Source organism: Diabrotica virgifera, chromosome 1 (genome assembly GCF_917563875.1).
Source record: "Diabrotica virgifera virgifera chromosome 1, PGI_DIABVI_V3a".
In the NCBI taxonomy this organism is placed as follows: domain Eukaryota; kingdom Metazoa; phylum Arthropoda; class Insecta; order Coleoptera; family Chrysomelidae; genus Diabrotica; species Diabrotica virgifera.
This window is the reverse complement of record NC_065443.1, coordinates 67,105,457-67,132,817: the sequence shown is the minus strand read 5'-3', so window position 1 is coordinate 67,132,817 and position 27,361 is coordinate 67,105,457. Positions and strand designations below refer to the sequence as shown.

The 27,361-nt window shown below is 31.5% G+C and overlaps 1 protein-coding gene across 1 annotated transcript; it reads left to right on the top strand.

The window, feature by feature from the left end:
- The first annotated feature begins 715 nt into the window (after nt 1–715).
- Nucleotides 716–27,361, top strand: LOC114326971 (UBX domain-containing protein 1-B). Its single transcript, XM_028275463.2, has 5 exons — nt 716–902; nt 965–1,245; nt 4,648–4,943; nt 21,983–22,283; nt 27,136–27,361. The coding sequence occupies exons 1-5, from the start codon at nt 850–852 to the stop codon at nt 27,174–27,176; spliced, it is 972 nt and encodes a 323-aa protein (XP_028131264.2). The 5' UTR covers nt 716–849; the 3' UTR covers nt 27,177–27,361.

Below are 27,361 nucleotides of genomic sequence, written 5' to 3'. Positions count from 1 at the left end.
CATATGACTATGAATTTAACGTCTGTGGTCTAGACCGGTCTGTGGTCTAGACCTTCATTTTGTGATTTACAAGATTTATGAAATTTCAAATGGAGGGATTATCATCAAGTCTCAAGTCGGGAGGAATTATTTTGGCGGATAATAGCTTTGCCTCTACAGTTTAGGGGCACCATGGGGCCAGCAAAAGTGAGAATTATTCTATATACCTATGGTGGATACCCCTACAGTGTAGGCCACCAAAACTGCAAATTCTTTTCTTTTGAAAATTTTTAATATTCATTATTTTTAATTAAAGCCAGTTTATTCATAATCCGCAAACGAGGAGGAATTAAATGATATGGTTATTTAGACGTTTACAGCTTTTGATACCCAGAAAATGGAAATATATAAGGTTTGTCCCAACACAACGAAGATCCACGAAGAACCGTCATGTAAACGATCACGTGAACTTTTGGACGGTCCAGAAACCGTTAACTGATCTATCATTATCATTTTTTGTTATTTTTGTTGGTGACAGCTTGTGTGCTTTTAGTCGATCACGATTCCCGCTTTCGATTTGCAAAAAGGCTCAAGTCAAGAGAAATTATTTTAGCTGTAGTAGAAGTAAAAATAATGATTTTGAAGAAATAATGTCGCTAATGCTGTGGTCACACTGCTGTGATTGTTATGAGATCCGTGACCGGGTAACCGTGATGAGAAGTCAAATGTCAACGTCACTTTATACCAAATAATCAAAATTTTTCTATGTCGTCATTCATTGATAAAAATAATTACTGGACAAAATATAATTATTGGGGTTCCCATAAAACATTATTTTTTTATTAAAAAATTGCTGCAGAACTTACAGAAATGTCTAACATTGTGGATAGTTTAACAGAAATGGGATTCAGTAGGCAAAGAGCGTAAGTAATCACCTGCATTTAGCACATAACCTATAAATAAAATTTTCACTATAAACTTACAGAGAATTAGCAGTAAGTCAAACTGGTAGCAATAATCTTGAACAAGTAATGGAATGGCTATTGTCTCACGAAGAGGATGAAGCCATGCCAGTAACTACAAATCCTCCAAAAGCACCAGAAGCAGCTTCAGAAGTTGCTAGTGAAAATGATAATAATACTCAATCCAATGCTGATACTGCTGTTTCTGAGGAGGTTGAAGCTGTAGCTAAATCAATTAAATGTGATGAATGTGGGAAATTGTTTAAAACCAATGAAGAAGTTGAATTTCATGCTTCTAAATCAGGTAATTTTTTAAACATACACTAGTTTGACACCCTAGCTATATTATGAGATATATTTCTGATATTGGATCTCAATACCATGCAAACATCAGATTTATTAATTGTTGACACACATATGGGTCAGAATTCTTTAATAGGTAATTTATTCATATCTTTTGCCATATAAAACATAATATGGATTTGATCTGATATCCTCCAATTTTATATTTTTTATAAATCTGCACAGAGCTTTGTAAAAGCCCTATTACTAAACAAGCTTATAAAATAGCTTAGGAAATGTGATATAAATAATATCAAACATCAGACCATGGTAATATCTTTTCCGCCATAGGATCATCCATGTATCTTGAATAGTACCTTTAGGTACTAGGTTAGGTTCAATGCCTGGCCTGTGTAGGATTTTCCTGGCCTGAAGCCTGTTTGTTGTGGATGTGCAGAGAAATTGGATGGTAGATACTCAATAGTTCAGGGTCTTCCGGATTTCAGAAGGGCAATCATTTTTTATTTGCGCCATAGTTTTGGAATCTGGTGGGTAGATAAACAGACGTAAAATAGGCCAAGCACCCAGGGTCTCAGTTTTGGCCCGAAGTACATAAAAACGTTTTTGTATCGAAGGTTATTTGAATTTTTTCATTTTTCAAAAAAATCAAATGTTTCTTTCCTATAGCTATTTAGGGCAGTCAATGAGGGTATTTGGCTCCGAATTCCATCCTACTACATCGATTTACTTGATATTTTCACAGTAAGTAGGGAATAGCTCAAGAAACAAAGTCTACCCTATGCCGATGTGCGCTTTTATCTTGGGGGTGGATCCCACCTCTTCTCGGGGGGTGAAAAATGTTTTGGTTAAAATAGCCACGGAAGAGGCTAGAGAACCTAATTTTAAGCAAAAACTGTTCTATAATTGAATGGTGGGCTACAACAATATTGTAAGCGACAGAATTGAGATTATGCAGGAGATGAAAAAAACATATTGACAAGCTATTTATGAACATACAGATACCAACATTGCGGTACGAAAAACTCGGGGAAGGCAAAATGTTTTTAGCCAGATTGAAAGATGCTCGCATTGGTCTTTGGATATACAATAATATTGTATTAAAACCTCACTTTGACCCAATATGTCGCTTACAACATTGTTGTAGCCCACCATTCAATTATTTTTTGAAAACTCAATAATTTTTGAGTTATTCGTGGTTGAAAATTGGCCATTTTCATTGAAAAATTACACCATTTTGGACGGATTTTTGCGAATACCTTAAAAACTATGCATCTAACAAAAAATCTATATAAAATATTTCTGTAGGTTATAAAAAAACAAAGAGATTTGTTCCTTCATAAATCTTCTAGTTAAAATACAAAGAGAGGGTATGGTAGGTAAGAAGAGTTTGTTTTTTTGCTGCATGCTCAAATCAGTTTATTCAACTTGAAATAACAGAGAAACTGTCGATTTTAGGTGTATAATGATACACCTTGATTGAAAAGACCTTTAAAATGAGCAATACTAAATGTCGATCGCATTCAAACTAAGCGAGATATTCTGCAAAAAAGTTGATGACTAATGTATTTTAAGAAGAAATGAGAATTATATTTAACCCCTCTATCATCAGAACTTAAATACATCGTTTTCCTTCTACAATACTTTTTATTATACTTAGTGTTATTTCTATGTTCAAAAAGTTGGACTGGATTAAAATAAACGGTTTTTGAAAAAAAGTAGATTAAATTATACAGCGCATTTTTAAATTTTTTTAAAAATCTTCCCTTTCCTCCATGTAACTCGAAAAAGATAAGAGATACAAAAAAAGATACCACACAAAAATGTAGGGCTTTTTCAGATAAAAATTTCCTTTTTATTTTTCATTACTGTATCTCTTATCATTTTCTAGTTACATGGAGAAAAATGAAGATTTTTAAGAAAATTTAAAAATGTGCTCTATAATTTGATCTTTTTTTCAAAAACCATTAATTTTAAACCCGTCCAACTTTTTGAACATAGAAATAACACTATAATAAAAGGTATTGTAGAAGGAAAATGATGCATTTACATTTTGGTGGATGGGGGTTAAAATTACTTCTCATTTTTTCTTAAAATACATTAGTTATCAATTTTGTCTGCAGCATATCTCGCTTAGTTTTAATGTAATGGACCTCTAATGTAGCTCATTTTAAACATATTTTCAAGCACTACAAAAGGTATTAGTAGCATTATACACCTAAAGTTGACTGTTTCTCTGTTATTTCAAGTTGAATACACCAATTTGAGAATGTACCAAAAAACAAACTATTTTCACCTATATCTCTTTTTGTATTATAACTAGAAGATTTATGAAGGCAAGTGTCTCTTTGTTTTTTATATCTTACAAAAATGTTTAATATAGTTTTTTTTTTAATTGGCTTTGGCATGAACCAATTAGCCAGACTTATTTTTTATGTTTTTTTTTTAGTTATATGCATAGTTTTTAAGGTATTCGCAAAAACCGTTCGAAAAGGTTTTATGTTTCAATGAAAATGGCCAATTTTCAACCACGAATATCTCAAAAAGTATCGAGTTTACAAAAAAAAATTATAGAACAGTTTTTGCTTAGAATTAGGTTTTCTAGCGAATTCCGTGGTAATTTTAACCAAAAATTTTTCCACCCCTAAGAAGGGGTGGGAACCACCCCCAAGATAAAAGCACACATCGGCATAGGGTACACTTTGAATTAGGAGATAAGTAGAGGCTAGGCCCAAATTTCATTAAAATCCATGCAGTAGGATAGAATTCGGAGGTAATATCCTATTCGCGTTGTGCAAGTACTTGGAAAGGGAAACGAGAAACGACCGTGCGCGAGTCGCGGAGAAATATTGCAACTATCTTAAATAATTCATATTGTCAATTGAAATTGTCAAATTGACGTATATTTCATACCTTCTGTCATTGACGCAGAAAAATTATATATTGCTCCACAATATTGATATGATATGCAATTACTATATAAAGGTAAATTTAATTAATTTTATTTGGCTTGCAGTACTGCATTTTAATAACTGATTTTATTTACTACATACAATTGTTTACGTTTGCTAAACATAACCTGCATCTTATTTTTTCTTCTTATTATTTTTTTGGACTATGGTCTTGACAATTATCCAGCAACCAGGACTAATATAATTGGCCAATATAATTAAAAGTGCGAATAAAAGTACAGAGCGTAGAAATAGAGGTCGCTTTGCCGAACTTGCACGGTCCCAATTCTTGCTCCCATTGACTGGCGTAATTAAGACTAAACCATTTGTTGTTTTTGATTGAAATTTCGACAGAGGCCATGAGTGAGAAGACATGTCTAAAAATAAGTTGATATGATAATAGAATCTTCTGTTTTCACAAAACTGTTATTTCTATATCAATGTTACTTTCACAGGTCATCAAAGTTTCTCTGAATCTACAGAAGAAAAACGACCACTAACAGATGAAGAGAAAAGGGAACAGCTTGCTAAAATAGAGGCAAAACTTAAGCAGAGAAGATTAGAGAGGGAAGCTAAAGAAAAAGAAGAGGCCTTACTCAGGGAGAAAAACAGAATAAAGTCTGGAAAGGATTTGCTAGAAGCCAAGAGACGGCATGAAGAAGTGGAAATGAAAAAGATTATTGATCAAAGGAAAAGAGAAAAAGAGGAAGAAAGATTGGCTAAGCAGAGAATTAGGGAACAAATTGAACAGGTATTTTTTATTGCTTATTAATTCAGTTTATTAATTAGGTATTTAGTAATACAGTCAAAGCTCCTTATTCGCGCTTCCTTTATTCAAGTTTTCACTATTCGCGGATTGAAAAAATGCGATCCAATTCCTTTATTCACGGCCTAAGATTTCTTTATTCACGGATCAAATCGATACAATGGTACATATACATATATGTATACCAAAATAAAAAGCATTCTGTATCCTTTGTCAACGTGTCAGTAAGTGGACATTTATTTATTTATTTATTTATTTATTTATTTATTTAGAGTTAATACAAATTACCTGGCCTCTTGAGACTAATCCAGGTCGTTTCCTGATGGGATTACAGTAGATAATACACATAATTTTTGTTTTAACAATTTTCTAATTTAACTAATTAATAATGGCCCTAATCTATTACTTACTAATTCTGAAAATGATAAATTATAAATGATTCTAATAAATAATTCTAATGAACAATTTTAATAAACAATTCTAAACAATTTTAATAAACAAAATAATTTTTAATTATTTTTTTTATTTTAAATTTTATTTTTTTTTTGTGAAGTAAAATTTTTATAGTGCTTCCAGTTCTCATTCTCAGATGAGAAATGCCAGCCCTATTAATCTAAAAATAGTTAGAAATAATTATTGTAAGTGTAGGTCTATTTGACTTGTATAATATTCACAATGGTATTTCGGTGAGCCTCAGACCCTTAGCCGAAAATATCCATTGTGTTTTAAAATTTCAAGTGTTTAGCTATATTTTTTTTTGTTTGATTACTAATTTTTAAGTTTTAATTTTTTATTTTTTATTATATAAATATTTATTTAGTTATTAATACCATTATTTTATTCCATATTTTTATATAATTTTAATTTTTTATTTTATAATTTCTTATTCAAATTCACATAGGTTGGATACTTACTTGATTTCTTCTTCGTCTGGTAATTGTTTCTTTGATATTATGTCCGCTAAATTATTTAATTTATTACAGTAGAACCCCGATTATCCGTGCTCCTCGGGACCGAAAGGTGGCACGGATAATTGAAAAGCACAGATAATCCGAACATGTATTTCTTATGTATAATGCATATGTACATATACACATACATATGTACCTACCATAAAAATAACAGAAAAAAATAAATCTTTCATTATGAGTCTCTCTTTCGTCATATAGAGTTTCAGTCAAGTGATTTACGATGACGCTATTTTGATAAAACCTCAAAAACGCAACTTGAGTAATAGAAAATCATAGCACGGATAATCCGCAGCACGGATAAACCGCACCCGGATAATCGGGGTTCTACTGTATATAATTCTTCATTTTGTATTATATGTTCTATATTTATGCCAACAAGGTCTTTTCTTAATTAAATTCTTCAACTTGAGTAAGTGGACAATAAAAATAAAATTGACCTTATTACAACTACACCTAGATTGGCGTAGGCTTTGATTCAAACTATGGACTAAAGAATAATCCAGGCCTTTAAGCTGTATTACATTAGACGAACCTTCAAAATTATACTGAATAACAAGTAATGTGATCCTGATATGAAATTTATGGAATGCTGGAAGGAATTTGACGTAGCAAAATAGATCGTAAACATAAAAGAATCATTGCAAGAACTTTTTTTTGTGTGTGTGTGAATTTGATGGCCTTGGCTGAGCCAATTAGCCAGACATTTAATTTTAAAAATAAATATTTTTTTTCAATCAGAGGAATTTTTTGTATTTTTAACTCTAAATATATGTACATAATAAACTAACATACTACTATCTAAATAAATACATTATTTTGGATGTAAATATTTTTTTGTATATATTTATTTTTTTTGTATATGGATATATATATATATATATATATATATATATATATATATATATATATATATATATATATATATATATATATATATTGATACATGTATCCATGTGACTTCCAAAGTAGATTCTCGTAATACGTTGTTACTTCATATATACCGTTATGACTTCCGATTTCGGAAGTCACAACGTTTTGCCTATATTTTTACGAATTTGTTTACTAGATGGTATCAGAAGGCTTATATTAAAAATTTCGCTGGAAGTCATATCGTATCTAACATACTCATAAGATCAGATTTTAGTTCGACGGTATATCACCAGCGCTAGTGTCGCTCCCGTGCTACTATACAGGTTATGTACACAACGCGTAGCGTCTTCCGTATACCACACCGCTCGGTGTGACTTCCGTTTTTTGGCAACCCTGTGTAACGGTTTCCAGACATTTATCTGTTGTAGATTCGCGGTCCTAATCGTACTTAGTGTTTTGTGTGCCTTTTGTTTTTAAACATGAATAATAGCAGATCTGCTTTACTTTTAAAGTTAGCCTTAAATGAAGGTACAATAAGTGATTATATATCTCTATAATTATATATTTTCTGTACTTATTTCAATCTATAATATTTACTTACCTATTTACTTATATAAATTCATTTTTCTCGTGTTTTTGTTTACTTCCTTTTTTACAATGAACTTCTAATTTAATCTACACTCACCGGCACGAAAAACGGGCACCCTAAAAAAATGGGTAATTTTTGATGTCTCGTATCTCCCAAACCTTTGGTCCGATTTAAGTAATGTTTTTAATATGTTATAGCCTTATTATTTAACAATATAGCTATGATAACATTGTTGATAGACAGGTAAATTTTCATTGTATACCGGGTGTACCAATCAAACTGGGTTTTTTTCTCAATTTTCACAACACCCTGTGGAATATTCTAGCCTTTATAAAATATTTAAATTAAAGCCTAACTATAGCTCCAGGTTTTATTAACATTCTGTTTTTTTATTCATTCGCTTACGTTGGATAATAAAAAAGTTAAGGACTTTAACAACTAGCCATGTTCTTTATCGATACAGGTGTTTCTAAATATAAGTGCGACAAATTTTAAGGGGTAATTTCTGCATGAAAAAATAATGATCGTTTGGCAAAATAATTTTATATTTGCAAGCATTTGCGGACATAGCTTTATCAAGTAAACGATCATTATTTTTTCATGCAGAATTACCCCTTAAAGTTTGTCGCACTTATTTAGAAACACCATGTATTGATAAAGAACATGTTTAATTGTTAAAGTCCCTAACTTTTTTATTATCCAACATAAGCGAATGAATAACAAACAGAACATTAAGAAAACCTGGGGCTATAGTTGGGTTTTAATTTCAATATTGTATAAAGGCTAGAATATTCCACAGAGTGTTGTGAAAATTGAAAAAAAAAAACCAGTTTGATTGGTACGCCCAGTATACAATGATAATTTACCTGTCTAGAAACAATATTATTACAGCGATATAGTTAAAGAATGGCTATAACATATTAAAGAAATACTTAAATCGGAGAATAGGTTTAGGAGATACGAGCCATCAAAAATGACCCATTTTTTGGGGTGCCCGTTTTTCGTGCCGGTGAATGTATCTATTAAATAATCTAAATTATTTTTAAAAATCTTATTAAAAGCTTAAATACAAAAAATGTAGGTAAATGTTCTCATTTAACGAAATTTCCGAAAATTGTGTATTTTTTTGACCCAAGTAGGCTGAAAAATCGATTTTATAGTTATTGTTATTTCGAAAGTAATAAAACGTGTAAAAATTACAAAAAAATTGAATGTACAATTACAATTGAATGGAATTAAATACACGATAAAATGAATCAAGAGCGATAAAAAGTTTAAAGTAATAAATTCTAGTAATAATATAAAATACAGTAAACTCTCTCTTAAGGGGGTAGGCGCAAAATCTCTGTCCAATGCTATTTAAATACATTTATTTTTTTCGAATCCTGAGAAAACTAATAAATATTTTTTAAAACATACACCCAGAATGAAAGATAACATTATTACGGGGGACCGAAAGTCCCTTAGAATAAAAAAAAGTTTCTTTTGAATGAAATATTCGAAATTAAAAATCACACTAACTTTTCTCTTGTTTTTTCATCCCATTATCTTTATTAAAATAAACATATATTAGGTATATAAGTTATTAAAATAAACATTATATAAGTTTTCAGGGACTTTCTGCCCTCGGTAATAATGTAAGCTTCCATTCTGCGTTTAAATTTTTCAAAAATACTTATTAGTTTTCTCAGAATTCGAAAAAAATTAATGCATTTAATTAGCACTGGACTAAGATTTTGCGCCTATCCCCAACGAGCACCTCCTCTATACGGACGGTATTTAAAACAAAATTCATTTGCCGATATACTGAGCCTGTACTCTTCCGGACAATCCCTTAAAATGATGTGTACCTAAATGAAAAAAAAAAAAAAAAATACATAGATATTTTTTCCAAATATTTTAGAATACAAAACTACAATATTTATATTTTATTATTTCAAATTAACACAGAGATGACAACGAGTGATATTTGATAACTATTTACCTTATCAGCAGTAGGTAATAAAAATCTGGTTCTAGTGTGGGATCCGTCATTAAAATATTTTGTGTGTCGGTCATTAAAAGAAATGTGACACCATAAAGCGTTGCTCTAATAATACTTTAACATTGATATTATGTTGTGACTAAAAATGTTAACGGAATGTCTGCTTGGCAAAAGAAAACATCGGCACAATATCAATTTTCTTCTTTGATATGTTACCTATGTGTATGCCAAATTTCATGTCAATCTTAAGTGGTTTTTTAAAATTTATGGGTTTTGCAATATTTTACCGTCAGCGAACGGACTAATAGAAGAGGATCCGATATAAGGCCGATCTGCATCGATCTATTTAATGGATAACAATAATTATTGGATATGTAATTTAGTATGTTAACAATTATAAAAAACAAGGGGTGCATGATCTAATTTTCTTCTGACTATAATCAATTAATAATTAATAAATGACTTTTATCTACTCTATGTCATATTATAATATAAATTTTTAGTTTGTGAAAACTGTCATTATAGATAGCAGTGCTTTAAAGTAAGCATGAAGTAACAATGTATTTTAAATGGGATTTACTTTTTCTCACTGTATTTGACACACTTTCATATAATTAAATATTCTTTCTTAACTTTCGCGTTTCATGGTGATGACATCTTCTTTTTCTTCAAGTGCCATCTCCGCGAAGGAGGTCGGCAATCATCATGGCTATTCGGACCTTGGAGACGGCTGCTCTGAAAAGTTCGTTTGATGTACATCCGTACCATTCTCTCAGGTTGCGCAACCACGATATTCTGCGTCTCCCTATGCTTCTTTTTCCTTGAATCTTTCCCTGCATAATGAGTTGGAGCAAGTTGTATCTCTCTCCACGTGTAATATGTCCGAGATATTCCAATTTTCTGGTTTTAATTGTATTTAAGACTTCCATTTCTTTATTCACCTTTCTCAGAACCTCTTTGTTTGTGACGTGTTCTGTCCATGATATTTTTAGAATTCTTCTATATACCCACATCTCGAATGATTCCAGTTTTTTCATTGATGCCGCATTCAAGGTCCAAGCTTCCATTCCGTAAAACAGAGTCGAGAAAACGTAGCACCTAGCCAACCTTATTCTTAGCTCTAACCTTAGATCTCTTGTGCAGAGCACAAGAGAGGTGATGACATAATGAGCAATAAATTACAAAAAAAAAATTTGACAGTTTTGTGGTTTGAAAGAAATTAGAATTTTTATATGTCACAGTTCTAAGAATTGTAGAATAGAAATCAATTCCAGTGACGAAGAGTTACAGTATTTTTATTTGTTTATCGTAGATAAAATATTGTATGAAATTGTGCGTGAAGTACTTTTTGCGAACTTACGCGATGTATAGCACTCATTCCGTTTCATAAATAACTATTTTCATATATTAAAAAAAAAATGTTTCGACCCGGGTAGATATTATTCCAGATTTTCAGATTTGGGCACAGAGTTGGATTGTTGGGGCATATATGGAGAGCAGGTAGCGCAACAACTGTAAACTCAATTTTACAATGGAGACCCGGAGTTAGAAGGAGACGCGGAGGAACTAGAATAAATGGTTACAGGAATTAAAGGAAGATTTATATAGGGCAGGAATTAGAGACTAGCAGAAAAACAAAAGAGGATAGAAAGAAATGGAGAAGCATAGTCAATAGTATCGAGTAGCAGATTGGGAAAAATCTGCTCGAAAAAGATGGATCTAGATAGCTTTTTAGCGGGTAATCCCCACCTAGAGGGTTTAGCCATTTAATTTTTTATTACATATTATTATTGGTACATCAAAAATTAAAAGGACGGTGCCTGTAATAAAATCTAAAATATTAAAATTTTCTATAAGTTCAAATTTATTTATTAACATTTTTGATATAATTTTCATAAATAAATGACTTACTATTAACACTTTTTTAATTAATTCCAATAAATCCATTTTACAGCAATAATAATATATTAGTATTTTTGTTAAAATAAATATCAATCATATTATCATAAATAACACAGGTTTACAAAAAAAACTAAATTTCGGACAATTTGACGAAACCATATGACAAGGGGGTTTTTGGAGTGGCTGATCACAAATCCGGGGTCTGCTCACCTCTATCGCGTCAGGTAAAGGTCATTTCAAGGTCAAATCAAGATAAATCGACAGTCGCTCTGAAAAAGTATATTAGGGGGTTCTTGGGGTCGCTGAAGATGAATCCGGAGTCCGCTGACCTCTATCTCGTCTAGTTCAACGTCATTTTAAGGTCAAATCAACATAAATTGACACAATTGCTCTGAAAGTATAGGGAGTTTTGGGGTCGCTGATCATGAAAACTGCGGTCCGTTGAGCTCTACTACGTCATGTAAAGGTCATTTCAAGTTCAAATCAGGAGGAGTTAACAAAATTGATTTGACCTTGAAATGGCCTTTACCTGACGTGGTTGAGCTCAACGGGCCCCAGTTTTGTGATCAGGGACCCCAAAAACACCCTAATATACTTTTTCACAGCGATTGTGTTGATTTATCTTGATTTGACCTCGAAATGACCTTCAGCTACACGTGATAGAGGTCAGCGGATCCTGGATTCGTTATAAGCGACCCCAAAACCCTCCTAATATACTTTTTCAGAGCGACTGTCGATTTATCTTGATTTGTCCTTGAAATAACCTTTACCTGACGTGATAAAGGTTAGCGAAACCCGGATTCGTAACCAGCGACCCCAAAAACCCCCCTAGTCATATGGTTTCGTCAAATAGTCCGAAATGTTTTTTTTTTGTAAACCTGTATAATCAAAAGAATATCAATATTTTAATTTAAATAGACAACTTTAAAACACAGACAACTGTATTCACAGTAAAAGTTTCAAAAGATCACACATTACGCTCAAAATAGGAGGTAAATCTAGCAAACGAGTCGTTGTGACTTCCAAAATATGACAACACCGCTGGAAGTGACAACGCGCCTTGAACTACCCTATATATGGAAGCCATAACGTATGCTGTACGCTTCGGTATATACGTATATATATACAAAATTTATTTTGGTAAATCCTTTCCCCTCAATAGGTAGACCCATTTTATAAGCCCCCCTTTTACCAAATACACAATTTTTAAAAAATAATTCCTAGTAGAAAAGGTGGAAGTCGGACAGCCTCTTCTGTATACCGGAAGTCACAACTTAACGTGCATCAATATATATATATATATACATATATATATATATATATATATATATATATATATATATATATATATATATATATATATTTTTATATATATTTTTAATATGTTTTTTTTTAATTGTTTTTTTTTACTACGCTAAGACATAAACCCGATTCAACTTCGCGGAGGTTTACATCTTCTTAGTTTTTTTTTCTTCGTTTTTTTTTCTCTCTTTTTTCTCTTTTTTTTACTCTTTTTTTTGTTTTTTTTTTTTTTCTCTTTTTTTTTTCTTTTTTTTTTTCAATTATAATATACAATAATTACTTAAATCTAGAGGGTTAAAAAAAATAACAACAAAACAAACATGTTTGTTTTGTTTTAACAAACATGCCTGTTTTGTTTTAACAAAATTACTTAAATATAGGGTTAATTATATTGCTACAATTTATATTTACAGTTTTTGATATGCTCGTAAATTGTTTTTAATATATTAATATATTTTTCAGAAAAAATCAAATTGTTTAGGTAGACGGGAAGTGGAATTTTTAAAATATTAAGATTATCATAAAATTTGTTTATATTTACTGATTGATGGGAACATTCGAGGAGAATATGTAGTAGATCACCTTCTTGTCCACACTCACAGTTAGGTGACTCTGTGAGACCCAAACTGAACATATGAAGGGGAGTAAGAGCGTGATTACATCTCAATCTATTTATAACTCTTATGAAATGGCGATTTGATACAGAATGAAACCATCTTTTTATGGGAATTTCAGGCTGCATTTGTTTGTAACTACTTCCAGTTCTCGTGTTTCGATAATACGTTTGCCAGTTTTCTTTTTGATGTCGTTTACTAATAATATCAATATCCGAAATGGGTAATAAGTTCAGGGGAGGTTCTTCGCCTATTTCTAGGGCGGATTTGGCTAGCCTGTCTACTATTTCGTTACCCTTAATGCCCGCGTGTGCCTTTATCCATGATATAATGATGTTTTTTCCTAAATTTGTAATTTTATTATAAAGAGTCATAATTTCCAGTTCTATATGATTTAGTTGTTGGGACTTATGTACGTAAGTTAGTGTGTCAACGACACTCTTACTGTCTGTAAATATTATGCAGCTATAGGGTTCGTTACTATATATGTGCCTTAAAGCAAAAAGTATCGCCATTATTTCAGCAGTGTATGTATATCGATGATTCACCTGGCAATTTGAATAATTTTTTAAATCCACTTTGAATATTTATTATTGCACATCCTACTTTATTTTGTACTTTGGATCCATCTGTATAGTAAAACTGATAATGTGGCCATTTATGAAGTATAAATGATTGAAAAACGGCTGGATTTAAATTAATATCCATAAAAAAAGTATTAATTTGTTTTGAGAAAAGATCTTCTAATACATGGGAATACATAGGTGAAACTTGATTTTCATAAGTATAGAAAGTACTTCGGTATTGAGATATTTTCAAGTAACTATCTACAAGAAGTGAACATTGCAAGAACTTAAGTTTGACATTTAAATCATTCTGGAAAAAACTGTGAACTGTTCTGACTGCAGGAAAATGATACTGAATAACACGTAACGTGATCCTGATATGAAATTTATGGAATGCTGGAAGGAATTTGACGTAGCAAAATAGATCGTAAACATAAACGAATCATTGCAAGAACTTAAGTTTGACATTTAAATAATTCTGGAAAAAACTGTGAACTGTTCTGGCTGCAGGGAATGAAGAATCTGCAAGATCAAACTTTAACTGCAAACATTGCCAAAATTACTAGTGAAATGGAACGAGATAGGTCTGAACAGATAGAATCAAGTGAGGTTCAGAAGATGCTTGAATCACAAGATGGAGGAAATGTTAAATTCACAATCCATTGAAGAAGAGGATTTAGGAAACGTGACATTTAATTTGAAAAAAAATCTTAGTGAAGGTTTAAGAATGAAAAATGAGCTTTGTGATTTTTTTATAAAAATTGATCCATGTATGGAACGAAGCATTATTCTTAAGAGGCAAATTGGTAATGCCACTGCTAAATACCAGTCTGAATAGAAGGAGTAAACTGCCAAGCAATAGAAAATTACTAAATTCTTTAAACCATTGCTAAACCTGAAGATTAATGATGTGTGGTCAAAAACTTAAAATTAAACTGTTTTTTAAGTATTTGCTTTGTTATTTTGTCACCTAGAAACAGGGCCGTCGAGAGGTATGACCGGGCCCCGGTAAAAAGTGAAGGGCGGGCCCCTGGCAAAAAGTGTAGAGGGAAAAAATGTTTAATTTTTATGGAAATCAAATTATTAATAATAAATAATAAGAAACATTTCAAATATAAATTTGATTAAATTTTGATTAGGTATATCTATTGTTTATAATAGTGAAAATATTTATATTAAAGGTGCTTTTCGAATTTTCTGATTGGCAAAAATAAAAGTCTCTAATTTTTGAAAAATCCCATGTTTTTGCCAAATCATTCTCAATTAACAAAGTTGATAGGCAGCTAACCGAGCCTGTTTCATATTATAAAAAAACTATTGAATAACGATTCAAATTTGAGATATTTAATTTTATTAAGCAAATATATTGGAGAAAGTTGAGATTCACCAATGTTACTTATCCTTGTATATCGCTCTCAAATGAAAAATTTCATCTATCAATTCTTCATATCACTGATGTCTTACAATACATACCTATATCAATTTTTTTCTTAATATTGTCGTCATCTTCATCTCGGAATATCCATAAAATGTTAAATAGCGAATGAATTTTATTTTCCCCATTAAATCTGGTTAAATTGCTTATTATATGACAATATTAAATATTTCCAGCGAAATATTGCGCTGGGCTCAAAATTATCAGTCGCATCACTACTAGGCCCAGGCAAATCATCAAAAAATCTCACAAGCTTTTTGAGCAGTTTTTCTTTATTTGATGTAGAATAGAATAGAAATATGCTTTATTGTCACTGAAAATTATACAATTTTATGGACAAAGCTTAACATAGAGCCAGAGTCATGTAAATTCTGCATTTATTCCATATAGTACTGTCGCCAGGGGGGTACAACGGCCTCCTTAATTCAGATGGACTTACCCAAGTTCTTTTTATGTATTTTGACCCGTAGCATACGAATTTTTTGGGTAACAGTTGATGCGGATGTTGATAAGATTGTTATAAACAAAGATTTTGAGGAATTACATAACAGCAATTTTTCGCAAAACAAAACATTTTCTTGTATTTTTTGCCTGATTCTCAGCAAAAAATAGTCTTACAAGTTTTTTCGTAGGATGCATAGTTTTCGAGATAAACGCGGTTGAACTTTTATAAAATCGAAAAAGTGCAATTTTTGAACTCGAATACCTTTTGATTAAAAATTAAATAGCAATTCTGCTTACTACATTTAAAAGCTCAAGTCAAATTCTATCGGTTTTGATGATTTGCATTGCTAAAAATTAAGTTTTTATTTGTTAAACAAAGCCATAAACACATAGTGTTTCCCGCGCCCAATGCATGCGTTTTAATGTACGTAATATACGCAGAAATTGTCTGTAACCGCGCCTACTCGTTCGATTTCAAATGAGAAATGTATTGAAAACATCATTCATTCACTATGTGTTTATAGCTTTGTTTAACAATAAAAAAATTAATTTTTAGCAATGAAAGTAATCAAAACCGATAGAATTTGACTTGAACTTTCAAATGCGGTAAGCAGAATTGCTATTTTATTTTTCAATCAAAAGTTATTCGGGTTCAAAAATTGCAATGTTTCGATTTTTTTAAAGTTCAACCGCATTTATATCGAAAACTATGCATTCTACGAAAAAACTTGTACAGTATTTCTCATGATCATCTTTCAGTGCGTCACAGTTTTTCGATTTCTTTCTAACGCATTAAATTGTATGTGACAGAAAAAAAGGCACGTCGGTGATTATATTTCGTCGGTGACATTTTTATAACATTTATTCTAGTTATTCTAGTTGTCGATAGATGGCGCCATAATAAAAAAATAATTTTTTTTTTAATTAGATAATAATATTAAAAATATAATCTGTATAATTTATAAGACTATACAAATCAAAGAAAATACCATTTTATAAATGCAAGAAACACTTTTTATTTGTTTTTATTCCAAATTGAAAATAAAATGTGACAACTGTCAGATTTAACTAAAATGTCATGTTAGAATAAATGTCATAAATGTGTATTATCACGGACTTACCCTTTTTCCTATCATTTGTTACGCACTGAAAAATGATCATGAGAAATACTGTATAGTCGGTTCGCTAAACTCAGACGCAACTGGCTAGATATTTTAGTCGATAATTTTTTGTTTTTTGCCAATTTTGCAAAAATTGGCAAAATTACTAACTATTTAGTGATTATTAACTATTTAGTAATTATTTTTTGCCAATTTTACTAAAATTGGCAAAATTACCAACTAAAATATCTAGAAAGTTGCGTCTGAGTTTAGCGAACAGACTATAAAAACATGTTTTGCTTAGAATAACCCAAAAAATACAAAAAAATGTTTTGTTTTGCGAAAAATCGCTGTAACGTGATTCCTCAAGTTCTTTGTTTATAACAATCTTATCGACATCCGGATCGACTGTTACTCAAAAAATTCGTGTTCTACGGGTCAAAATACATAAAAAAAACTTGATAAGTCCATCTGAATTAAGGAGACCCCCACTGACGACAGGACTAATAATTGCTGGTAACTAATTTAGATTCTTCAACATAGATTCTTCTGATTTTTTGTAAATCTTCTAGAAGCCCTGATATATTTTTAATCTCCATATCCATACCATAGTTTTATCTGACTGCACTTTAGTATTTGACTCCTGCGATTTATTGCTGTGAAAATTTTAAACAAAATCGATTAAAGGTTATTAAATATTAAATATAGCCGAGTATTAATTAAACGCATTATGGGCATTAAGTGAAGAGCAAAAAAACGGGAAAAATTACGTCTTTGGTCTGGTCGACGCCGGGCCCCTTACATTGCCGGGCCCCGGTAAAATGTACCGGCTGTACCGCCCTCTCGGCGGCCCTGCCTAGGAACGTATCCGTTGTAATCCCATATAAATTACCATTCCATATTCACAGTTTCTGTATTCGCGGTATATTTACAGAACATATAGCCCGCGAATAAAGAGTTTCTACTGTATAAATAAAATATTGAAAATTGTTCAAGCAGTTTTGGTTTAAAAAAATAGTTCTTCCAAGTGAAGTGTTTGAATTTGTTTCCTACGATTTAGGAAATTTCGGGGGCACTACTTTAAAGTATGTACTAAATTGTTAAAGAACTATCTATAAATCAATTTTAATTTCTACATTTTATCTCTTTTAAATGCTCAATTTCTCCTATTACTTCAACTACTCATTGTACAAAGAGCTTCAGATTATTGTAGATCTCTTTTCAAGTTTATAAGGAGGTTATTCCAATGTTAGTTGTTATAAAATTTTCTGTTTTTCCGAACAAAGTCCCTGTTTCATGCTATTTGTTGTCTTTCAGCTTATATGGTGGTTCCATTCTACTCTTCTCTTTTTTACCCAGTTTTTGATGTTCTTTACTTTGTATCTCCATGATCATGTTCCGAAGAAAAGTGTAGTAAATCAAAAATTTTTCGATCCTCACTTTTCTACAGTAATGGATAGTATATCGAATGCTCGATCTCTGAAGAAACCCGTAGTAATTTTAGTTCGATAATTATTGCCTAGATGGCGAAAGAATCACTATTCTTCGGAACAGGTTCATCGGCATATTCCGATGAAAACAGTAATAAAACGCAGTTGTCGTGGTATCATTGTGACACTCCGCTTTATTTCCGATCAAAAGTGTAATAAGTGTAGTTATTACTGACTTATTTAGAAGTATTGTAAACTTTAGTTTCGTGTTCTCCCGGTAAAAGTGTAACATTTTGAGTTGCTACTCATATTATCGGAATATTTGCCAATATTTCCACTTTACATTTCCGAACAAGAGCGTAATATTTCGAGTTGTTACTCTGACATCGGAATATCTTTCAGTTTTATCACTTGACTTCCGCCGAAAAGTGTGGTATTTTCAGATAATACTAGTTTCTTCGGAAAGTTCTGACAAATATATTTATCTAGTCTATGTCATATTATGTATAAGTTTTTAGTTTGTGAAAACTGTCATTTTAGATAGCAGTGCGTGAAGGGTTAAAGTGTGTGTGAAGTAACAATGTATTTTAAATGGGATTTACTTTTTCGCACACTTTCAATGGGTTTTTTGGCACACTTTCGTATCATCAAATATTCTTAACTTTTGCGTTGTCATAGTGATGACAATATGACCAATGACTTACAACAAAATTTTTGACAGTTTTGTGGTTTGAAAGTAGTTAGGATTTTTAAATGTCAAAGTTCTAAAAATTGTAGAATAGAAATAATTCCAGTGACGAAGAGTTACAGTTTTTTTATTTGTTTATCGTAGATAAAATATTGTATGAAACTGTGCGCGAAGTACTTTTTGCGAACTTACGCGATGTATAGCACTCACTCCGTTGTCGCTCGTGCTCTAAATATCGCGTGCGTTCTCAAAAATCATACTTTACGAACTGTTTCATAAATAACTATTATTGTGTATATTAGAATAATGTAATAATAGTCTCGTTCACGGCAAAATCCGGGACTAATCGAGATTGTACCGCGAATAAGGCTATTATTTGTATCTGTAGATGTAATTTTTGAGGCTTTACGATCAATGTATAATTTGTTTTTAAAACATTCATCAGACGGGTCTCAAAATATTACACAAAAGACTAAAAAATCACTAGAATTTCACTAGATTCAAAAAAATCAATTTCTATCCACTCACTAACAACAAATTTTATAGCTTTCCAATATTTTCAGGGGATTTCCCTAATATTTGATTTATTCATGTTCAAAAGTAAAAGACCTTGAATAATTATGCTGAAGTAATCATTCCAAAATAATATTTACAAAAAGTTTAAGTCATCTGATTGAAATAGATATGACAACCACCATCAACTGTGTGATCTTTTTAGTCAGCTAATGGATCAAGTTGACAATATGTTTATGTTTTGATGTGTTATGATTAGTTATCAAAGTAGGATTAATTACAAATTTCTGGGGATTTTTCTTTCTATGCACAGCGATTATTAAACACTACAGGGATGTATCAAATGAATTAAAAATGTATTGAAAATACTACTCAAAATAATTTTTTTTTTGTAATTGTATTCCTTTTTGTAATTGTAAGTATGTATTACCAATGTTCTATGATTCATTATGTTGAAATATCCAAGAATAATTTAGTAGGTGATATTTTCAGTTTATACTGTTTTTACATTCTGTTAAAAACCGTTTTATAATAAAAATCATTATTCGAATATGTTGCATCTTTAAATTCTTTGATATAAATTTTGTAACTATTTTTTGAAGAAAACTGTAACATATCATTTTTTTTTTAAATTACTCATTATCTCAAAAACCGTTTTGTTTCATAAAGAGATTTAGGCAGATTAAAAAATAATAATTTATTTACAAATATCTTATTACAAATATATTTATGTTATTTGCAAATATATAAATTCACTTACGGGGTCTTCTATTCGCATTTTAAAAATGACAAAAATTGTTTTTGCTCTCCTGAAAAATTTTGTTATTTTGACTTATTACCCTTTCCTTAGGAACGTGCGATATAGTTCTTCATTCATGTATCCCGTGGCTCTGTTTGCTCTCTTCACTTCATCTTCCACTTCTATTTCAAGCTTTCTTAACCTCCAGCTCAGATTTAAATCTTAGTAGATTTGCTTACAACCTGCATTTGGTATTTTTGCACTTATCTTACACGCATTTTGTCTTTTTTTGAGTAAATTATCATGTTAAATTTCCTGGTTGAGAAGAATTACAGAAAATACACTGAGAGATCGAAAGAGGACTGAAGATATCAGAAGACATTGTAACATACAGTGTATAAACGAATGGACACTAGATAGAAAAAAAAATGGAACAACCACGTAACAAGAATGGGGGAGACACGTGTGGTCAAAATAGCACGAGATAAATCACCAATCGGTAGAAGAAGTATCGACCGACCGCGCAAAAGATGGAGTGACAACCTTCCATAGAGGTATCAATCCGCCAATGAACAAGCAGAATTGCTTATAAAGAGGAAGAAGAAGAAATTTCCTGGTGGTTATATTAAACTGGTGCAGTATATTATGTTGTAAATGTAAATTATCTTTTAACTTTGAGAGATCAGTATTGCGTAGTCTGCATAGCAGAATATTTTAAGTTGTTTTTCTTCCTTTTGGTTTCCTTTGTTCTTATTTTTCCTTTGTTTAAATAATTAAATTCCATGTAATAATTTCCTCTTTTTTCAAGAGAATAACTTTGCTATAGCTGTCTGCAATGTTTTGTTTGCTAGGTAACGTGACGTCACTAAAATAGAATTCTATTTTGCTGACGTCACAAAATCGAATTTCACAATGGGAGAATCGACGGTTGCTAGGCAACGTGACCTCACTAAAATAGAATTCTATTTGGCGTGCTCTCACCCCAGGTTCGTTAAATATCAACGTCAAAAGAATCATTTACTGTCAACTCCCATTTATCCGTGGGGTTGGGTGGCACGGTTGTCGCGGATAAGCCATAAATGAAGGTCAAGTAAATAAATCCAAAAAATAAAAATCCAAAGTCACGCGTATTTGTTGGTTATTTTACATTGCAATAATCATCATCATTATCATCATCTTAGTGCTACAGCCCTTACAGGGCCTCGACCTTCTGAAGCTTTCGACGCCATTCTGTTCTGTCCCTTGCTTGCATTTTCCAGTTGCCGACTCCGATCTTCTCGGCATCTAGTGTTACCTCGTCCATCCACCTCAGCTTTGGTCTACCGTCTTCTCATTCTTAAGGGTTGTGCTGTTAAAATGTTTCTATCATGTTCAATTCAGGGGCCCGGGCTACATGTCTTGCCCACTGCAGGTGGTTTCACTTAATTATAGTGGTAATATCTTTTCCACCAAACGTATGCTTCTAGATATTCTGCAGTTCAAAGTTATATCTACGCCTCCATATTCCGTTCACACAGACCGCTCCGAATATCTTGCAAAGCACCATAGATTCCAAAAATCGATAGAGCGGATTCATCTGTTTTAGTTAGCGTCAATGCCTCTGATCCATATGTGAGAACGGGGACTATCAATGTTCTATAACATGTAACATTGATTTTACACTGCAATAATAGAATATTATCGTTCTGCTTATAATAATAAATTACAATTTCTTTAAAATCATATATTTTTATATGTCGCGGCTCATATATAACCCGCTCGCGGCTAAACAAGAGTTGACTGTATTTTATAATAGCTATCGATTTCCAATAAAATATTTTTTTTCTTGATATCAAAAATTTTTTCGACTCATTTTTACCTACTGAATTTATTTCTAGGATAAACTAGCACGCAAAGCCAAATTCTCCAATCAACCAGAACCCGTGACACCAGCAGCACCTGTTGTAACACCTACTCCTGCAAAACCTCAAGCAAATTATTCAGAAGTCAAGTTGCAAATACGATTACCTGATGGTTCAAGTCTGACACAGACGTTTGGGGCCAAGGAACCACTTTCTGCAGTGAGAGTTTTTGTGGAAATGAAAAGAAACAGCCCAGATGACCAGTTTCACCTAATGACAAATTTCCCCAAAAAAGTATTTGACATTGAAGATTATGATAAACCTTTGGATTCTCTTGGTAAGTTTTATCTCCGCACTTCTTGAATGTGTGCTATAAATATATGAGTATATTATGAGGTTATGAGGTTTTCTTGTGGCATGTTAAATTTAGTATTGTGTTTATGAGATTGAGCCACAATTGTTGGTGTAATGAAAATAAAATTACATTTGGTAAATAAAATATTGGTATCTTATTCATTACACCAACAATTGTGGCTCAATCCCGTAAACACAATACCAAATAAATATGTAACTTTCTAATTTTGTCAATTTATTATTGATTAATACACTGGTTTATTATATTATTATTATACATTATTAATTTATTAACCATGTTAATTAACAATATAACCATTGAATTGACATATTTCTAGTCTTATTTATTTGAGTTATTTAAAATCATTTATTATAGAATTATTTCATTGCCAAACTAATCACTAATAGGAACAAATAGATTCTTTATTTTATGTCATTAGATATCTGAAGTGTCTTTCTTATTATTGTATTCAATAGTATCCAAGTCGATTTGTCATTTGACAAGTTGTTTTGAGTATTATCTTTCTTCTAAGATCATCCAAATTTCAACTGGACTCATATTGTAACAAAACTAGAAGATATGCACCTGCTGTGGCATATGCTGACGATTTTGCTATGCTAGTATGGAATGACACAGACTATGAAAACATACAATAAATTTTATAGGTGCTGCAGCAAAGTTAAACAGTTGGCGAATGAAATAGTTATTTTCCTAACTATTGTCTGTCCCACCTTGACTTTACAGTACACGAACATACGGCAATACAATCCTTATGGGAGTTTTTAGCGCGGCGATGCCGATTTTCTTCAAACGTATTTTCAATCGGACGTTACTAAGGTCCTAAAAATGTAGGTCCCTAAAAATGTTAAATTAAAACTAACCCGTTACAGTCAAGTAAAAGAATATTTTTCATTGTTTTTTTGTGAGTGATGATCATTTTCGAAAAGTAATCAGCAATTTTATAATCGATATGCGTAATAACTTTTTTTGGTTAAGAATGTTAGAATATTCAACATTAAAAGGGGATGTTGTTCTATGGTTGTTAATTTATGTATTGACAGTATAGACAGTTCTGAAGTAATGTCATGAAAAATAAAAAATAGATTGTCAGTCAAGTTTAAGTAAAGTTTTATATTGTCCTACCAGGTCCTACAGTTGAGAATAAATAAAGTATAATTATTGTTGATGGTCAGTTCACCTAATTTAAATTATAACAAAGAATATTAAATAAGCTTAAAATTATTACTGATAAATAACATTGTATTGAGCAACTCATTGCTTATTTGGAAAATTTGGATCCTAATTGCAGTTTATTTTTATTCTTAATGACTGATTTCCAAGATGAAATTAATGTCATTTTAATGTGTTTACACCCTACGACAGTGGCAGTGCAAGTGAGGAAGACGGGATTATAGAAAGAAGCTAAAATATATAGTTTAAAAAATGTATTTTAATTATTTCTGGAAATATTGTACCCTCGGAGATCGCTGGGAAAATTTCCACTCAAAATAACAAAATTCAGTTTGGCAACACTGTATGAATGTTGATAGTAACATATCCTTTTTAAGATAAACACAACTGTAATTTAGTCCAAACAAATTAATATATTTTTTTTTGACAACAAAAATAAGATTTTTCAACCAAATAATGTTTCAAATATGATGTGCCAAATAATTTTTAATTGAGTTCTGCTAATGGGCTTGCTTTTTTTGTCATTAAAGTAAAAAAAAACTTAAAATTTCACTGAATAAATCATTATTGTCCGGTTATAGTCTTAATTATTTTAACTGTACTAATATCCGTCGACTAATTCTGAATGATTAATAGATTGTTAAAACATTTTATCTGTAGCAGCTTCTGGAATATCTAAAAAATATCGAATTTCATTGATAAAAATGCGCATATCCCACCGATCTTCGCTTCGACCATACCTACGTATTTATTAAGGTTTAACATATTTATGCGCTTAAATACATTATTATATAAATGTTTTATACGAAATTATTTTTACATAAAGGTATTTTTCGAAAAAAAAAATGTTTTAGAACCCCTGACAGCCACAAAATGTCAATAATATTAATTTCTAAGTTATTAATAGTTATCCTATAGAAAAAAGTATGTTTGCTTAAAACCTGTTTCTGGTAAAATTTGGCATCACTGTTGGTGTTAGTCATAAGAACCTGTACTGTAAAGTCAAGGTGGGACGCACAATAGTGCGGAAAGTGATAATTTCCCGCACGCGACTGCCGTTGACCTGAACGACGCGATAGCGGAGTTCAGGCAAGCAGTCGAGTGGCGGGAAAGACACTTTCCGCATGAGTTAAAAACAATGTTTTTTCTACGGCTGTACGTTTGAAAAAAGCCACAACATATAGAGTTATATCAATTTTTATTCATTTATTTACGAGTAAATACATCATACAACAATACGTAATACAAAAATGTATTCAAATAATTATTAATCATTTGGAAAAACAAAAATGACTTTACTTATTGCTTGGTAATATTACTTATATGTAAATGAGCAATTCGAAGCATTTTGCAAGTTTATCATCCTTGAATAATTGTTGCAAACACATCGTATAGTCAAACAAATCAGCAATGATCTAGAAAACAAGAGGTACTGTAGTGCAGCTTTTCTAGATATCAGCCAAGCATTCGACAAAGTGTGGCATACAGGACTCCTCCATAAGCTGAAGAAAAATCTTCCGTATCAATATTATTTAATTATAAAATCGTATCTGACAGATCGCTTTTCATTAGTAAAACAAGATGCTCGCTCAGAACTATTTAAAATAAAATCCGGTGTCCCACAAGGTAGTGTACTTGGTCCCTTACTATACCTGTTATTTACTGCTGGCCTACCTACAACTAGATTGACAACAGTCGCAACATTCGCAGATGATACAGGTATTATCGCATCTCACACAGACCCCCAAAGAGCTTCGCATAACTTACAAGCCCACTTAAATAAAATAGAAAAATGGTTAAAAAAAATGGAAACTAAAAGCTAATGAAACAAAATCGACCCACATGACATTTACCATGCGAAGAGAGAGCTGTCCACCAGTATACATAAACAGCAAACAATTATTACAAGTAGATACAACCAAATACCTGGGCATACATCTAGATAAAAGACTAACATGGAGAAAACACATCTTCACCAAAAGAAAGCAACTTGGACTCAAACTTCAACAAATGTACTGGATTCTGGGTAGACATTCAAGACTGTCAATTGAAAATAAATTAGTGGTATACAAAGACCTATGGCATACAGCTATGGGGCTCAGCCAGCAACTCTAACTTGGAAATCATACAACGTTTTCAAAATAAGGAATTAAGAACCATAGTAAACGCTCCATGGTACGTCCCCAACGCAATAATAGAGAGAGACCTGAAAGTTCCCAGCATCAAAGAAGAAATCAGCAAATACAGTGAAAAGTATTAAGAAAGACTTAGTGCGCATCCAAATGATTTCGCGAGTGAATTATTAAACACGGAGGGTGAAGTTCGCAGACTTAAGCGTTATAAACCAGCTGACTTACCAAATAGATTTTAGATAAATTAGAACTATTTTAAGTTTTACTTTATTTTACTAGTAGTACTATCTATACATTTGTTGATAATTTAGAAAGGAAAGTGTTCATTGGAATTCTTACCTACATGTCATGTAGCCTAAGAAAGTCATAACTTTAACTGATTGTTCCTAACGGAACAGATTGTTAAATAAATTGGAGTAATAAAAAAAAATTGTTCAATAACGAAGCTATTCCTTCTAATACACTAGACAACTAGACACAAAACATACTATCGTGGCATTCACTATAATCAGCATTTGTTTTCTCACCAAGAAAACATACTGAATAGGAGATCACTCGATCTGATAACTCACTAGACCAAATCGGTCCGTGACTCTACACTCTCGTAACTAGAACTTGACTTCTCGTTCACGTCCCAATTTTTTGACAAGATTCCTTCGCTCAAACACAGAATTTACCTCTCATTCTGGCAATCACCAGATCTTATCCAATCGGAAGAAACCAAAAATTTCTTCTGCGAATAAAATAGCTAGGATATGTTCCTAAGAACATCCCACTAATAGTTATAAAACAAATAAGAAAATACTCATTTTCCGTAAGCAGTTTTTTCGGTTCTCACCAAAAAGCTAGCTCAGCTCTAACGACTTATCTTGAGAATTCAAAGACACTTGAGAATTTATGTAAACATTCTGGCAGAATTCATTCTTAAAAAAACGTTAAATTCTTTTGACAATTCGCCGAAGATAAATAAATTCTTTACTTCTGGGCAAACGGGAAAGATATCGTAATGTGGGAAAAGAATTACGCAATACCATACACCTAATTTATTCGTCACTACAGGATCGGACCTGATATATTTATACGACGATAAATTGGGACCGTTACAGTATGTATTGAAACGAGTGATGCTTGCCTTTTATTGGCTATATAGTTCAATCATTGTTATACCTGTAACTGTAATGGTACATCGAAATTTTTAATACATTTGTTATTTTTCCAAATTGTTCTTTGTTTTCCATTTGTTACTAATGGTAATGTCGGGATATGTGCTACAAGAGTAACTAAATCAATACACACAAAATTTAATTTGATATAAATAAGAAAAAAATTAAAATATAAAAAATTTCTTAAATTTTTTGGGTGGCCCGTTTTCTTTGAAGCGCAGTTTATTTCTTTCAATTCACTACAAACTTGGAATGAATTAAGTTAGAACTATGCCTATCTATACTATACACTTGTAGAAATGTTTTCATTTGCAAAATATTTTAGTTAATGCCGGATCTTTTTTTCAGGATTGGCCCCCTCAGCAGTGCTCATAGTTAAGAAAAATTGAAGTGTCTAGTCTACATTCTAATAAGGTGTTTTGTTCTTGTAAATTGTTTCAATTATACACTACCGTTTTTCATCTTCACGGATCAAAATAAATTTGCTACTTTACAATTAAGACGACTAATTAATTTTAAATTGGTATTATAATAATGTTATTCTTTCAGAAAAAATAAAATAGTTTGTATTATA